The sequence below is a fragment of the Barbus barbus genome (genome assembly GCF_936440315.1).
Source record: "Barbus barbus genome assembly, chromosome: 29".
Taxonomy (NCBI): domain Eukaryota; kingdom Metazoa; phylum Chordata; class Actinopteri; order Cypriniformes; family Cyprinidae; genus Barbus; species Barbus barbus.
In genome coordinates, this window is record NC_136757.1 from 9,709,684 (window position 1) to 9,726,426 (window position 16,743).

Consider the following 16,743-nt stretch of genomic DNA (forward strand, 5'->3'; position numbering starts at 1 on the left):
TAACTTCAATTCTGTCCAACTGGCTATTTCAGTCTAGGCTGTTCACATATGTGGGATAATGAAATGATGTGGAACTATTGAGGAAAATATGATAACAGCTACTTAGCACATTAATGACACTGTGGGTTAAACTAATCTGGTCAGTTTGAACACAGATTAAGTAGATCCCCATGATGATATTGTCCTCATAAAATCCTATCTAATAACAGGCAAAACAAACATAGATTCAAAGCTCATGTAAGCCATCACAGCACTACTGGTGAGAACAAACTGAATATCAAAGAATAATAATTGTTTCAGACAAGTTTCTGATAGACAAACCAAATTATAAGACATTTTGAAATTAATATTAATGTTAAATATTAACATTTCACTCAAATTGTTATAAATTGTCTCATAGCAGTTGACAATTCAATTATTGCTCTCTAAACAAACCTCTAAGATGGCAGCAGACATTCCCTCTGAGAGAGACGAGTTGACCAGGGCAAAAGATTTCTGCATGGCAGCATGCAGCTCCTCTTGACTCAAATCAGCCGCCAGATACACTCCAACAGTTCTACACACACATACACGACCTCATACATAAATTAGAATATATCCAGGAACAGTTTAGAATCAGGGCATTTCCTTAAAAGGGGAATTTAAAAATACTGGAAAGATTACCGACAGACATATTTAAAAAAGCACCTGAATGTTGCGGTGCGTATGTGTGGGTCTTTAGTGGCAGTAATAAGGAACTGAGACTTTGAAGATCAAGTACCAGAGAGTGAAGGAGGGAGATGAAAGTAAAGAAGAGCAGATCAAGGAAGGAAGATGAAGATATCAGATGATATTTACCTCTTGACACTCTCCTCAACCTCTGCGGTAAACACTGGATCTATCTAAAATGAGACATGGTATTTTTAATGAAAAATATTATTTGCCTTTAAGACCCCAAATGCAAGACTACTTTATTTGGTAAGATTTACAGAAAATCTACAAAGAAATATCACTCAACTTTAAACAAAATGAATATTCAAAACAAAATACAAATTTTACAAAGTTTATGTATTAAATACTGAGTTTTTAATTGAAATAGACTAGAAATAATTAGTTTAGAAATGTTAATGTTAGAGATGTTAAGACGACTTCATTTCATAAGAATTACAGAAAACCTATTTTTTTAAACAATATGATTCAGCTTTAAATAAAATCAATATGCAAAAGTAAATTCGTAAAAACTTTTGCGTGTGATTTACTAACAATGTGCACATTAAAGAACACCGAGCCCGATAATTTCCATAATGACCAGCACAATCAACCAAGAACAGCGCAAATTACCGCCTGCTTTAAGACATGTTTGTTTTGGCCGTAAAATAATAGCACAAATACCAGTAATATGACGAGCGCAAACGTTAGTAAATTACTAACTAATTAATAACGTTACGTGATTCATTTTAATACACTTCTCCCATAAATTTTGCGTCTGACTCCTACAAGTGCATATTCAATAAGATCAGGCACAAAAATAACTGTTCAGCCTTTTCAGCGCTAATTCTTCACTGTGCATTTTTAGTAATTCCTGACAGTAATATTTTAATGCCAAAAGATGGTTTACACTGGGGCAAGCTGTTAGTAAATCTGGCATTAAATGTTTATATTCATGAAATATTAGGTTTTGAAAAGAAATAGACCCACTATTTGGAAACCAATATTTACCAACATTTTTATTATTCATTAATATTATTGCTAATAATAACAACAACAACAACAGTTATTATTATTATTATCATCATCATGCAGATTATATTTTTGGTCATAAAAACAAAAAAGGGCAGTCTCTAATTTTGAACAGCTTTTATATTTTTCTTCATTTATGAAAATAATAAATGCAGTATTGAGTATAACTAGCCAATCCTGCTTAAGTAACAACAGACACTCTGTCCCAAGACTGCAGCAACACTGCATATAAGTTTAGATTCACATTTTGTTTCATATGAGACTCAGGGGCCATGTGCTGTAAAATAAATATGAAAAGTAATTTAAGGTCACACCGTGATGAGAAATGAGATGGATGTCTTTTCGTTATTATGCAGAAGTTCCTATGGCTTATCTTTGCTTATAAGCAATAAAGAGCACAAATCCCATGTTGCTGTTTTTTCCCTGACTGTAAAATACTGTCAATAATACCAAATCATGGCCTGTGGACAAGACAACATTTCATACTGATCATAATTTCCTACATGGCCAGTTGTCCAGAGGGAAAAACGCATTTGAAAATCCCATAGATTTCCAGAGATTAGGGTCAGGGCGGGGTTGTTGCTCAATCTGATTCATTACGATGAGGGCTTTGCGTGTATTAGCTGGCCGGGGCGACTGCAGCAACCACAGCACATGCAATTTGGGTCAAAGATGACATGAGTGTGTGAGCATAGCAGAGCCTCTCTACAAATCCTGTTTGTTTTGATTCCACTATCTGCCTATTCATTTTTTTCCTAAGTGAAATGTGATATTTGATGCATATTTGAATCCAATAGTGATAGCAAAATTAGAGATTATTGCTTAAACTAAAGCTGCTGGATAAGAACAAACCGTGTGATCAGTCCTTCCCACAGGACATGCTGTTCAATCTACCCCAAAGGAGAACGGTATATAAGGTCAAGACCTAACTAGGCCTATATGCAAGAGCAATTTAGCAAAACAATCATTAAATTATCTTTTTATTAGATTTTCAACAAAAGATTGAAATAGGTCAACAGATGTGTGCAGTTAAACATTACAGAGAACAATTCCATGAAATCCAAGACACTTAAATATATGATGTGAACATGTTTGCACAAAAAAGTTAGCAAACCTTTGTCCCCTCATCATTTTTAACAGAACACAAATGTAAAAAGTCAAGATACTTAAAAATAAAAATAAAAATAAAAAATAGCATTCAAATTAAAAATTAAAAATGCTTTTGATATTACAAATGACAAATTGCTCATATTGCGTAAAAAGTTTGGCTATTTGGAGAATTTCAGGAAAAAGAATGATATGTGTTGTGTTTCCACTCAGTGGACGGAGGGAAGAAGAGATGGAAAGAACATTTTTTTAAATATGAGAAATAAAGTCATTAAAAAAATACTAATGACTGACTAATAGCTTTTATAGATATGCATACCTTTGACATGGCAATAATAATAAATAATATATTAAAAATGCATATTGTTTTCAGTGTTGTTCTTGTACAAAAAATGCAAAAGTGATAAATTAGAAATACAAAAATGCTGTCAATATCAATTATATAACACTTAAATATGAAAATAACCAATATTGGCAGCTTATTGTATTAGTAAGTTAGTATACCTGTATCCTTTTATTGTCATGTTTACAACAAGTTAACAACTTGAATCACACATTTAAAATGATAAACTCACTGAAAATGAGAAACTAACTGGAATTTAATCACCAATAAAGATACATTTGAAGTATTTCTTGTCATTAATCAGAAATACCTATAAACAGGTAATTAAAGAGACAAGTTTCAGTACATTTCAGGAATGCAGCTTTAAATATTATATTCAAATCAAAGCAAAAGGAGGCAGAAAAGAATCAAGACATCATTTGATGTCATCAACATGAGCCCGCCCCTCCTCAAGGAAACAACGAGTCTTACCACTCTCCAGATATTCTTATCAAACAAAAACACACCACAGCTTACAAGAACATGTAAGCAACTGCCAGTGTCATCGGTTTGCCTGGAGCCAACCACACTCAAACAAGAAAGCCTTTGAACATCACTGGAGACACAAATAGACAAGAAAAAGTCAAATGTGTCTCCACCTGATGTGTGAATCTCAAAGAAACATCACAGAACAAAAGTCAGGTTGTGGCAGAAGGAAGCATTGTGTCGTTGTGGTGAAATCACTGGGGCTTGAGGAGAGGTGGCTGCGGAAATAGGACACATTGAAATGCTCAAGGTACCGAAGTTCAGGAGGAAATGAAGGAACAGTGAAGCCACCACGAGTTAGTCGACAGGATCTGTTGTCAGATTGGGTGGGAAATGTAAAAAGAAATGATGGAAGCCAGTAGTGCGGGGAATTGGTTTCATATTTTGGTGCTCATATTTAAAAAAAGTTTGGCTGTTTGGAGAATTTTAGACAAGAATTGTACATGTTGTGTTTCCACTCAATGGAAGAAAATATTTAGAGGAAAAATATAGTAGACTTTTGTTATAGAAAAATATAGTAGACACCCATCTACAAATAATAATTACCACTTCAATAACTGAAAAAAATACACTTCAGAGAGTTTTTATACAAAATTGTAAGAGGGGCATCTAAAATTCCATACTGCCTGAGTAGGTAGAGGAACATACTTCACAACCATTAAAAACAACATTCTATACAGTATAGTATGAATGTCTGTAGTTTAAATGTCATTTATTCCTAACAGGTTTAGTTTCCAAGAAACTAAAGTATTTCTGATATTTAGCCTCGTTTTCTGTTTTCCATTGGCATCATCATCTTTGCATTGTTACTTCCCAAAATGTTGAGACTTGAAAATGAATTTGATAACTTTGGTGTCTTGGCATGACGGTCAACTAGACCCAACTATGCCAACTGCATAAAGTTAGTTAAAAAATATTTGTGTTGAAATCAAAGATGGTAGCAAATCTGGTGGGCAGAGATTCAAATTAATAACTTTACTTTGCATAAGACAAGATATCAAAAAAAAAAGAAAAAAAAGAAATATATATATATAATATTACAAAAAAAGAAAGAAAGAAAAAGAAACAGTAAAAATTTGAGCAGTTTGTGGTAACAGATGAGTTTGAGTAACAGATCTCAAAGGTGGTCACAGGACTATCTATGGTCAGATAAATTGTATTTAAGAGCCGAAGGCACATGAAAGCCACCAGAAGGTCATAACTGTGATTGGGAAACTCTTGATTTTCATAGACTGTTTCTGGGTCATTGTTACTGAAAAAGCATGGCAAAAGCAATGAATGCAGCGTCTGTTTTGAGAGTTAGTTTGTTTAAATGAATGATATTTTCTCCCATTTATAATACAATTAGCTAGACTGAATGAACAAAATATGGTATTATTCTACAATTATGATAGAACACATAAGAATTCAGTTTACAACATCTTCATGAATTGAATAAAATCAAGATGAAATCAAAGATGAAATCAAGATGAAACGCATCTGATGCACTGATTCATTCATCCAAAATTCTGGTATGAAATTCTAGATGGCGCAGTCCAATAGGTCAAACTTAATCTGACATGATGACATCATTATCACATGGCACATCCGACTGGTTCTTTTTGTTTCAACAGCTAATGATCTCACTGCTCAACATTCAAATACCTGGCTAGTGCTTGCTGTAGAAGTTGCAGCGTGCTTCAGAAACCCCTCACCTTCCCCAGCTCCACCTGTATAGGTCTGCTATGGGGTATTAATGTGTGCTATATGGGGGTTATTTCATGTTATGTGCGCAGCAGCAGTATTTCTTACATGCTCACAGCAGCATGTTGTGGATGTCTTGGCAGTAGCAAGTCTCTGTACTTGCTCTGCCGCATTAGCAGCAGCAGCGTAGCAGATCTATTCCGTCAAGACCAAACACATTAACACGGTCATGTAAATTACCATGCCAATCCCTCTGAGAGTTGTCGTCATGACAGAAGTAGAGATAAAGTCACAATGAACCAGGGAGCAGCAACAGATCTTTTCTTACTAATGTGAGGTACACCCATGTGAAACGTATCATATGGCAGAAACTTGGCTCTATCCATTAATTGTTATTTAGATTTTGAGCTTAAAAACAAATGTGAACTTTCAGTCAAATGTAAATTAGTGGAGGGGTTTAAGTGGCCTAAATGATTGGAAAAGTCCAACATAAGTCATAGAGAAGCCTGAAAGAAGTCCGTTTTCGCCAGAAGGTCCAGGAATGACATTCTGATTAAAAATTACGGGCTCAAAAAAAGAAGGAAAATATGCACGGATGAATTGTTCACAATAAGATCTGCATCATGCATTTAGAAAACAGGGTGAATTTTCATTTCATGCCAACTTTAAAAATCGCAATCTTGCTTCGAATAAAGTGATTTGAACCCATTTGACCCATCATAATTACACCTTCCCAACTTGTAAATACAAACTTCCCAGGAGGACTTAAACACACCATTAGACCCAGACTAAAAGAATAAAAAATATGATGGAACGAAAACACCACTGGCACATGATCGCAAATGAAGCAGAACATGTGCAGTCAGACTTCTACAGTAAAACCTTCATGCTTGAGAAAGGAAGTAATATGGGCTTGAGGTCTTGTGTTGACTCGCTCAGTTCCTGTTTCCCCTCTTCCCCAGACACACACTTGGGGACACAATTTTTTGCTTTGGGCTTATTTGTTTCCTCCTTCCTCTTTTCAATCTTTTAAAATCTCTTTATTTCTAAAAATATTTGACCATGTCTGTGACTAGATTCTGCCCAGAGGGGGAGGGTGACCTCTCTATGGGGTTGGCTGAATGGCAGCACCTAGGCTTGGCACATAATCTGGAGTGACAGATGGCCTGCCACAGGCTAACCATTAGCTTGTAGCAGCTAACAAGCCTCCCCTAGCATCATATAGCTCTGCAGGTCTACGAACAGTCCACAGCTTATGCTAGTCCCCCGCAGCCCCAATCCTCTGCATGATTCCACTGCTCTAGCTTGAGTGAGCCTCTAAATGCCTCTGATAAGTCCAGCTTAATGCATGCTAATGTTGTTATCTTTGCTACATCCAATTAGTGCTACCTTGAAATCTACAGAAACATGCTGCCCACGTGCGCCAACACTGATACAGCTTCTTTGAAAAGGATGTTAGGATGTGTTATGGGCTTTTGGGGATGTTAATTAGACATGAGAGGATATACAACACATGAAGAACGGTTTCACGGCTTTACCTGTGGTGACGGCATCATTTATATATTTATATATCATATAATTTATATGAATTTAAATATTTTCAAAATAAATACTGTATGTGTGTGTCTTTATATATACATAATAAATATACACAGAACACACACACATATAAATGAAAACACAAACTATTTTGGATGCGATTAATCGTTTGACAGCACTAATATATATATATATATATATATATATATATATATATATATACACACACATACACATACCATTTAATTTTAAATATTGTCGTCCTAAACTAGACACTATTTCTTCCTTACCTTTGGACCAATGATGATGAGGACCACTAGGGGGTTCTGACTGTGCCATTCTGTAAGAGAAGGAACAAATTTAATTTAACACACATAATTATTATGTTTATACACTTATATTAACATTTAAAGACTAACCGTCGCAGTTTCAAGTTGCACAATAACTGAGGATGAACTGTGATCTTATAGAACAATAACAATAAACAATAATACCGGCAAAAGCTTCTAGAAGATACAGAGGATCCTTAACTCGTCTGAGTCCACATACCAGCAGAAACACACGCAGATTTTCCACTTGCTTGGTATGGACACCTAAGACAAAAGACAAAAGTGTCACAATGAGACAGTCTTGGAAACAGAATTATTTTTGCTATATTTCAAATGCCTTTACAGATTTTACAGTTTTGCCTATGTTTTACACAGACTTTCAATCTATAAAAATGGATCATAAAAATATTTTAAAACTACAATATTCTAAACAACGAGGGAAATAAAAAAAAAATATTAAACTGGCATGCTTAATGATATAAATATATATTTAAAAAATGATTTCCAATCAAGCTGTATTTGGTCAAAAAGTGTAAAAATGCTATTTAATTGTGTGAATTTAGGATACATGAAATGATAGCTATGAAATTAACCTTTGCTAGACAAAAGAGTCCATCAACTTATCCCAAAACTGTCTAAATGTCATTTCCACCATTGAATGCTTGTCAACAGGGTCAAAAGTGCCAATAGTTGAAGAAACACCCGACTATGTGCTGATCTTGAATCAGATGTTTAAGCGTTTCAGAGCAATGAAATGTAATGTGACATAAATCAATGCATATATGCTGTACCTCCATCCGTAATGAGGCTAATCCATCAAACAAGGTCATAGAGATGACAGAGACGCAATGAGTGCAAAACAGATTGCAGGCTCAAAGTAGCATGCGTGACGAGTACTTTATCAATATGGCATATATAAATAGTAAGTATGTCATAGCATGTAAATACATTATATATCACAGCATACACAAGAAAAAACAACCATTTTTATAAGCCACCATGTATATTATTTGGTTTAATGCAAAACATCTGGATCATAGAATGACCACTGGAGACAAGATAATCAATGTGGATAATTAGGTAAAACTAAGAGGAGTCAATTTAGCATATTAACAAATTACAAATGTGATTTTCCAATCATTGGAAAATACAATCCTTGCCCAAGTACTACTCATAAGAAACATTCTTGAATTCAATGGCACACAGATTGAGTGCAAAAGAATGATCTGATTAATTAGTCAATTAGTGTATTATGCAATAATCCAAATTTTTAACTGATTAACAGTCCTGAAATAACCCATAGGCACAAAGATGTTCATGATGATGTAACCAAGTCCATGTGACACAGTCCTCTCTGTTTAGTCAGTAGCTGGTATCTGTGGGAATGTTCAGTCCAAATCTGTGCTTTACCCCAGATCATCCCTCATTTAAATCCCACCTATTCCAGATTATCCACAAAATATAAGCGCTAGTGTATGCATGCATACACATGCATGTCAACTGCGTGTCAAATGTGAGTCAGTGCAGGCTTAAACAGCGGTGACCAAAATATTATCAAATCTTATCTTAAACTGTCTACCTTGGCAAAACCAAATTGTAATTTCTGCACCACTTGTGTCACCAAATGAAAATTTAATAATAATGACAAGTTTCACTCACGTCAGATATTGTCAGTGCACTAAAGTTCAATGCACTGATGTTGTTCAATGTACAAATCATGTGGAAGACACTGGTAGTGTTTTCAAACCGATATCTTTTAAAATACAATTTGTAATCTATCAAATTTTCTGTGGATTACTGGGGTTCCATTTTTTTCTGGTGTTGTATTAAGTGTTCTTGCTTATTTCTAATCTCTCATTCATCAAAATTTCTAACTTAAATTGGCATCCCGTGGCAACTAGGAATTACACACGTTTCAGTCTGGATCCAGCCTTTACAAAGACCTGAGATGACAAAACACCTGAGAAGAGATGATGCCAACCCCCAGAAGACCTCAGGTGATGCTAACCCTCAGGCAACATACAAAACTACTACATTTTCTGTTAAGCTGCTTTGCAACGATTTGCATCGTGAAAAGCGCTATACAAATAAACTTGAATTGAATTGAATAATTAAGTATATTCTATAAAAATTATGAATTATATTTAACTAAAGTTATTAATTTAAATATTTATTCTAATACCTGGTAGAAAAGGATATGTTTTAAAATACATATATTCCAGATAATCCTTTAATTATATGTTTTGGCTTTAGTACAGTGACAATATAAAAGCTATTTTGAAACCTGCTGCTATATAAGACAAATTATAAGATACATTTTTATTTTTCATACAGTCATGGCCAAAAACATCGGCACCCTTGGTAAATATGATTGTTAATCCTTTTGATCTTTTATTTAAAAAAATTCACAAAAATCTAAACTTTCATGATAACAAGAAATTAAAATGGGGAAAAATATCATTATGAAATAAACGTTTTTCTCAAATACACGTTGGACACAATTATTGGCACCCCTAGAAATTCTTATGAGTAAAATATCTCTGAAATATATTTCCATTCATATTCACAATTTTGTGCACTCCAGGGTGATTATGAACATGAAATTATCCAGCCATGGCTTCCTGTTTCACAGAAATATAAATAGGAGTGAAAACAAAGCCCAAATTCCCTTAATCATCCATCACAATGAGAAAAACCAAAGAATATATTTCTGATGTGCAGCAAAAGATAATTGAGCTTCACAAATTAGTGAAGTGGCTTTAAGAAAAGAGCTAGAGCAATGAAAATTCCCATTTCCACCATCAGGGCAATAATTAAGAATTTCCAATCAACAGAAAATGTTACGAAACTTCCTGGAAGAGGACACGTGTCTATATCGTCCTAATGCACGGTGAGGAGGAGAGTTTGAGTGGCTAAAGACTCTCCAAGGACCACAGCTGGAGAATTGCAGAAAATAGTTGAGTCTCGGGGTCAGAAAACCTTAAAAAAAATTGTCAAACATCACCTACATCACCACACGTTGTTTGGGAGGGTGTTTAGAAAAATTGTCCTAGTTAATCCAAAAACAAACTCCAGCATATTCAGTTATCAGACACGACTGGAACTTCAAATGGGACTGGCTTCTATGGTCAGATGAAACTAAAAAATTATCTTTTTAGCAGCGAACACTCAAGATGGGTTTGGTGAACACAGGGATAAAAAGTACCCCATGTGTACAACGAAATATACTGCTGTATTTTTAATGTTGTGGGCCTATATTTCTGCTGGAGGTCCTGGACATCTTGTTTAGACACATGGCATCATGTATTCTATCAAATACCAACAGATAAAAAATCAATAAGTGACCGACTCTGTTTGAAATCTTATAATGGGCCATGTTTGGATCTTCCAACCGTACAATAATCCAAACACAAACCTCAAAAACAACACAAAAATGGGTCACTGAGCACAAAACCAAGCTTCTGCTGGCCATTCCAGTCCTCTGACCTGAACCCTGTAGAAAATGAGTGGAGTGAACTGAAGAGAAGAAGCACCGTCATGGAGCTGGGAATCTGAAGGATCTGGAGTGATTCTGGATGAAGGAATGGTCTCTGATCTCTTGTCAGGTGTTCTCTAACCTCATCAGGCATTATAGGAGAAAATTTAGAGCTGTTAAACTGGCAAATGGAGGTTTCAAAAAGTATTGAATAAAAGGGTGCCGTTAATTGTGGCCAATGTGTATTAGAGAAAAACATTTATTTGATAATTATATTTCCCCCATTTTAAATTTTTATTATCCAATGAAAGGTTAGATTTTTGTGAATTTTTTTTATAAAAGATCAAAAGGATTAACGACGCAGATTAATTTTCACAGCCTTCTTTGATCATATTTACCAAGGGTGCCGATATTTTTGGCCATGATTGTATATGGTTTGTATACATGAAATACATACATCAAGTATAGCTGCTTTTATGCATTAGCTCCTGGGAGTAAACAGTTTGAAAACCCCTTGTTTATAGCATTACCTATATTTTGGAAACTTTATCTATAAAGATAGTCACAGTGCTTTATTTTGTCTGTTTCAGCAGGTAGAGCCAGAGAGCAGTGCCGTATGCCTGAGGACAAGAGTGATAAATTAAATGACCTGTGAACTCTGCACATTAGAGATACTTGTTTGGCTACGAACAATCCACACACAAGCTGCTTAAAGTAGAGCATTGTTGCTTTTAGCATACATTGCTCCCTGATTTGGAATCAGTTTTGCTTTAGTTCTCATCGATGATGTTAGTTTCAGAAAGGCTAAGGTTGGTCATAGGTCAGTATGAGGACAGCTGTCACTCTTAAACATAGAGGGGGAAGGACACAGAGGTATGTGACGTGAGGTAAAGCTCCAGGATTAGACGACTGATCTAGGGGTACATGCTTACAATGGTTTAACTCTCAGACAAGGGCTTTGAGTGAATTTTTACTTGGAAAGTGAAAGTCATGGATGGTCTCACCTCATCTACCCCATAGATAGATGGATAAGCCGACAGACTCACAATAGCCCTTCTGTATATAAAGCTGTTTCTAAAAAGGGTAGTCAACATTCACATCCATAGTTTCTCTAGTTTCTCTTTTTTTATTTGAGAGAGAAGAAAAAAAAAACAGTTAATCTTTTAGATATTTGACCTTCTTCATGTTAATCAGCAAACAGTTACAGGTTGGTAAACATGATTTTGCTAGGGGTTAAGTTTTTGCTGACTACAATATATTAAAAATAAAATACAAAAAAATGCCATTATACACTGAACAAAATTATAAACGCAACACTTTTGTTTTGCCCCCATTTTTCATGAGCTGAACTCAAAGATCTAAGACTTTTTCTATGTACACAAAAGGCCTATTTCTCTCAAAAATTGTTCACAAATCTGTCTAAATCTGTGATAGTGAGCACTTCTCCTGCCGAGATAATCCATCCACCTCACAGGTGTGGCATGTCAAGATGCTGATTAGACAGCATGATTATTGCACAGGTGTGCCTTAGGCTGGCCACAATAAAAGAAAAATATGATTTAGTAACAAAGCCCCTAAAACACAATATATATATATATATATATATATATATAAATCATTGAACTAAAATATAGTACATTTATTTAATTGTGAAAAAGGTCATTTTTGACTGCCATACAAGCAGGACTGGAGGGTTAACCATCAGGAAGTAGAATTAAACTGAAATAGAAATTCAGTCAAAATATTATATTTTTCACTGTCAGTGTTTTATAACTGATTATAAAATTCGGTATAAAATTTGGTGCATGTCTTTCATTTTGAATAGGAGGCAATGATTTTAACAATTTAGAACAAACATCCATTTTTGGAGAGCTGTTGTCTGCAATGCAGCACTACATACCACTATAGAGCTGTTTCACTACACATCTTTTATTCATAAAGACCTGCACAAGCAGACAGTGAGAAAAAAATAAAACTTCACAATGCCTGAATTTTTAGCTCTTAGCTGTGGGTTTAATCTTACACTTGGAGCAGTTCCTTAAAACAAAAACATATTTAAAGTCATTTTAAGATTTTCAAACATGAAATTTACATCCTGCTGGTGGGTATATCATGGCCAGCGGACCTCTACTAAAGATTAGGGTCAGTTAATATGCATCACAGGCAAAGCATTTTCAAAACATCCAAATCCAAAACTAAACTAACAGATATAAATCATCTTCAAAAAAAAATGAGGGTTCATCAAAAGGTCATCAAAACAAATGAAAAAGAATACACAAACATAAAAACAAGCCAGAATATCTACAGGAGAATTTTGCAACATTATAAATGAAGTTTATCTGAAGTAAATCCACAGTTATTCTCAGGTTGGTGGATTACATACTATAATCTCCTGTCATCTGAGATGGAACAACTCACTACTACTGTAATTCTGATGAGACATATGAGGGACAGATGAGTGAGGAGGATAAACTGGAAACCTTTTTTGTTTTCTGCTTTGAAGTATATTCATTTATCCACGAGAGGCACCATCATGCTTTATTATGGATCTGTCAGCCTGTCACTGCACCAGTATTTGAATGTGAACAGATGATCAAACAGATACAGCTCAAGATACAGTGTGACGTCTGATTTCAAAGGCTCTGCAGCACTGGGGTGCAGTCTAAATGTTTTACCTAAAGAAAGCAACGGACATGACTAACAACCACGCTAAAAGTAGTTCAGCAGAGAGATTAGTCTTCACTGCCAGAAACTGTGAATACTGCACTCCACCATGTGGCTGCAAGGAAAATAGGCTTTACTCCATCCTAGAAACACTGAACATACAAGAAAATGAAATATTAATGGGGATTGCATTTGCAAAGAAGGCATATTTTAATTAACTTGTAATACGACTGCTTAACCTAAATAAACTGTCAGACTTATCTCTTCTGACTTACTTAAATTATACATAAAGGTAATTGGGAAATTAAATGTCCATGGATCTTTAAAAAATTTATAGTATATATATATATAACTATTTTCAATAGTTTTAGATGCAGTTTACAATGTCCAAAGTGCCCATCTACAGTGACTCTACATGGGTCTGCAAAATTTTTATGAAATCTGTCCATTTTATTCACTATATTCGCACTACACTGTAAAAAAAAAAAAGTTGAGCCAACTAAAAATTAAGGCAACCAACTCTTTCCCACGGTAACTTTAACTTTGAAGTAAGTCCACGGATGCCTTTGGTTGTGTACTCTAATCTAGTGCTAGGGGATTTGAGCACAAGAGTGGTTTACGGCGGATTACAGCCTTCCTCAAACACGATGGCATGGGGAATATGTCCTCCACTTCACAGTAAATAGCCGCCATCCATATCACTCCTGTCCAATGTTTTTAGAATTGTGATGGATGGATTTATATATGGACGGTTGTCTATCTATTCTTTTATCATACTTTTGCCTTCAAGCAGTGGCTGAACTGTAGACAAGCTTGACAATTTTCTGCAGTCTCTATGTACGATCAGTTAAGAATGCTCTGACAATTTCTCTGATGCACCTGACAGGAAAATATAATTACTGCAGGATGAATTACACCTCAAAAGATTAAAAAAATAAAGAAAACCTAGTGGGTTTGCCCATATGTGTGAGTGCAGTGGTAGACAAGTGTCTTTTCTAGTGTTAGATCTGAGAGTTCACATGAAAGAAAAAGAGGAGGATATAAACAAACAGGCCTGTCACTGAAGGTGGGGGGAAAAGGCAAATAAAGGTAAGAGCAGTGCATCTCTCCACAGGGAGGAGAATATTCATCTTCATGTGCCACAGAAACTGATATGGACAAACTATAAGATATGCGCACCATGTTTTCCCTATTACCTGTCTTCCTCATCCCCTTACTCAAGAAAAGTCTGTTTTTCCATGGGTTTACATTTTTTTTAGCCTGCCTTTGATCATAAAGAGCAACTTTAACATGATTGTTGTTGTTGTTAATGTTTTAATATGGTGACTTATAATACAAAAAAAGACATTAACGTATTTCTTTCTCTAAAAATAAGAGCCAGTTAAAAATTGATTGCAATTAAATTGTAAAATACATTATAAACAATTCGGTCACACATTATTTTAAGGTCCAATTCTCTATTAACAAACCATTAACCATTAACAAACCATTAACTATAACTATAACTCAATAAACTCCTAATTTCCTGCTTATTAATACAGCAGTCTGTAATGAAAAAGACAAGATGGCGCTTGCACACTTGCATGGTTGGTTGGGCTCCGTTCTTGTTGTGTTATTTTTAAAACTGTTTAGTTTTTCTTTTTTTACTGCAAGATTTTTACGAAATTTTTTAAAGATAGGACCACAGAAGTGGAAAAAGACAAAGAAGTCATTTTCAACAGTTCACGGTAGAGAGAGACAATGCCATGAAAGACCGCACGTGCCAATTAATTATTGCCGGCAATTGTATCTACTACTCATCAGCTGTTTGATACTACTATGTATTCCAACCGCCTCAGGATTAATGGTATCCGGAATTTCTGCCACAAAAATGCAATTTTTCTGGGCCCCAAAGCTGGAGCGTTGGTGGAGGGATTTCGATGCCGACAGGTTGGACCAGATCCTACGGGACTGATGGGTGGAAACAATAGTGTTCCTTTTGGATCTGGCATGTTGTCTGCTGGCGATACGGTAGAACGTTCTCGGGATGGCTTGGCCTGCTGCGTGGATTCGGTTGCACTGCAGCGTGGAGTGCCGGATGAGTCGGCTGGAAATCCGGATTGCAGTTGTACGGAGCAGGACTTGGAGTGAAAATAACTAACATCGTGGCAGCTACTCCTCAGACCTGCTTTAACAACAGCTCCGACCTCGAGAATGTCGCCAATGGTAAAATACATCTAGCATATGATTCTTCGAAACAACATCAGAACTTATTTTTTCAAACAGTCAACCATGCAAAAGTTATCTGGGATCCCACAGTGAAACCTAGAGGAATCTTTGGAGGACATTTAAATATTAGAAGTCTTATTTTGAAATTAGAACTTTGCTAACTGGATCTAATCTTGATTTTTTTATGTTTAAGCGAAACATGGTTACATGATAATATTTTAACTAATGGTTGACATTCCAGGATATACGTGTTTTAGAAAAGATAGAGTTACAGGTAGAGGTGGTGGTGTATTAATATACATTAAGGAGTCATTTAAATCTACAGAGATTCCATTACCTGAAAACGTTTCAATGGAATCTTTGTGTATAAATGTTTCTCTTTCTCCACATATGGAATTTAATATTGTAGTATTGTATAACCCCCCTTCAGGATGTTCGGTTATGTTTTATGATAATATAGAATGATTATTTAAATGTTTTAAACGTAACTGTGAAGTACTTGTCTTTGGAGATTTTAATATAAATTGGTTAGACAAGCATTGCAGAAAAAAGCTTAATGATCTGACTTCAAAATATGATTATCAACAGATGATCAGTGGACCCACTCGTATTAGTTGGAAAACTCAAACATTAATAGAGCTGGTATTTTCGAATAAACCTGAAAGTATAACAAAAATGTATAATTTAGTTTGTGGTTTGTCTGAACATAATATGGTATTAACCGTTAGAAAACTTAATAAAAAAAAACGATTAGTAAGGTATCATAATCATGATGGATTAGTAAAATTTGAGATTCCTCGTAAAGATCAGGCTGAATTTGAGAAGGAATTAATGGCAATAAGTTGGAATGAAGTTTTACGACATAAGTAAATAAATGTGGTGATACATTTATGATTAATATTAGTCGTATTGTAGATAAATGTATTAAATGTCGGAAGAAATCACAGAGAAAAATACAGCTTCCTTGGATAAATTATGCGATATGTCAATTAATGAAACAAAGAGATCATGCCTTAAAGACTTTTCTTAAAACTAGACATGAAATAGACTTTAAAGGACTGAGAAATCAAGTAACTGAGGAATTCTGTACTTTAAAATCAAATTACTACATTCACATATTATCTGAAGCTAAGGGAAATGGTAACATAATA

General features: G+C 35.0%; 1 protein-coding gene across 1 annotated transcript in view; it reads right to left on the reverse strand.

The window, feature by feature from the left end:
• The window catches only part of glt1d1 (glycosyltransferase 1 domain containing 1), a 38,091-nt gene that overhangs the window by 10,496 nt on the left and 10,852 nt on the right, over positions 1 to 16,743 (reverse strand). The window contains exons 7-10 of the mRNA XM_079383881.1: positions 7,411 to 7,509; positions 7,207 to 7,256; positions 838 to 881; positions 436 to 556 (exon numbers count right to left, since the gene is read on the reverse strand). Coding sequence (XP_079240007.1) covers positions 436 to 556; positions 838 to 881; positions 7,207 to 7,256; positions 7,411 to 7,509 — 314 coding nt within the window. The remainder of the gene's footprint in view (positions 1 to 435; positions 557 to 837; positions 882 to 7,206; positions 7,257 to 7,410; positions 7,510 to 16,743) is intronic.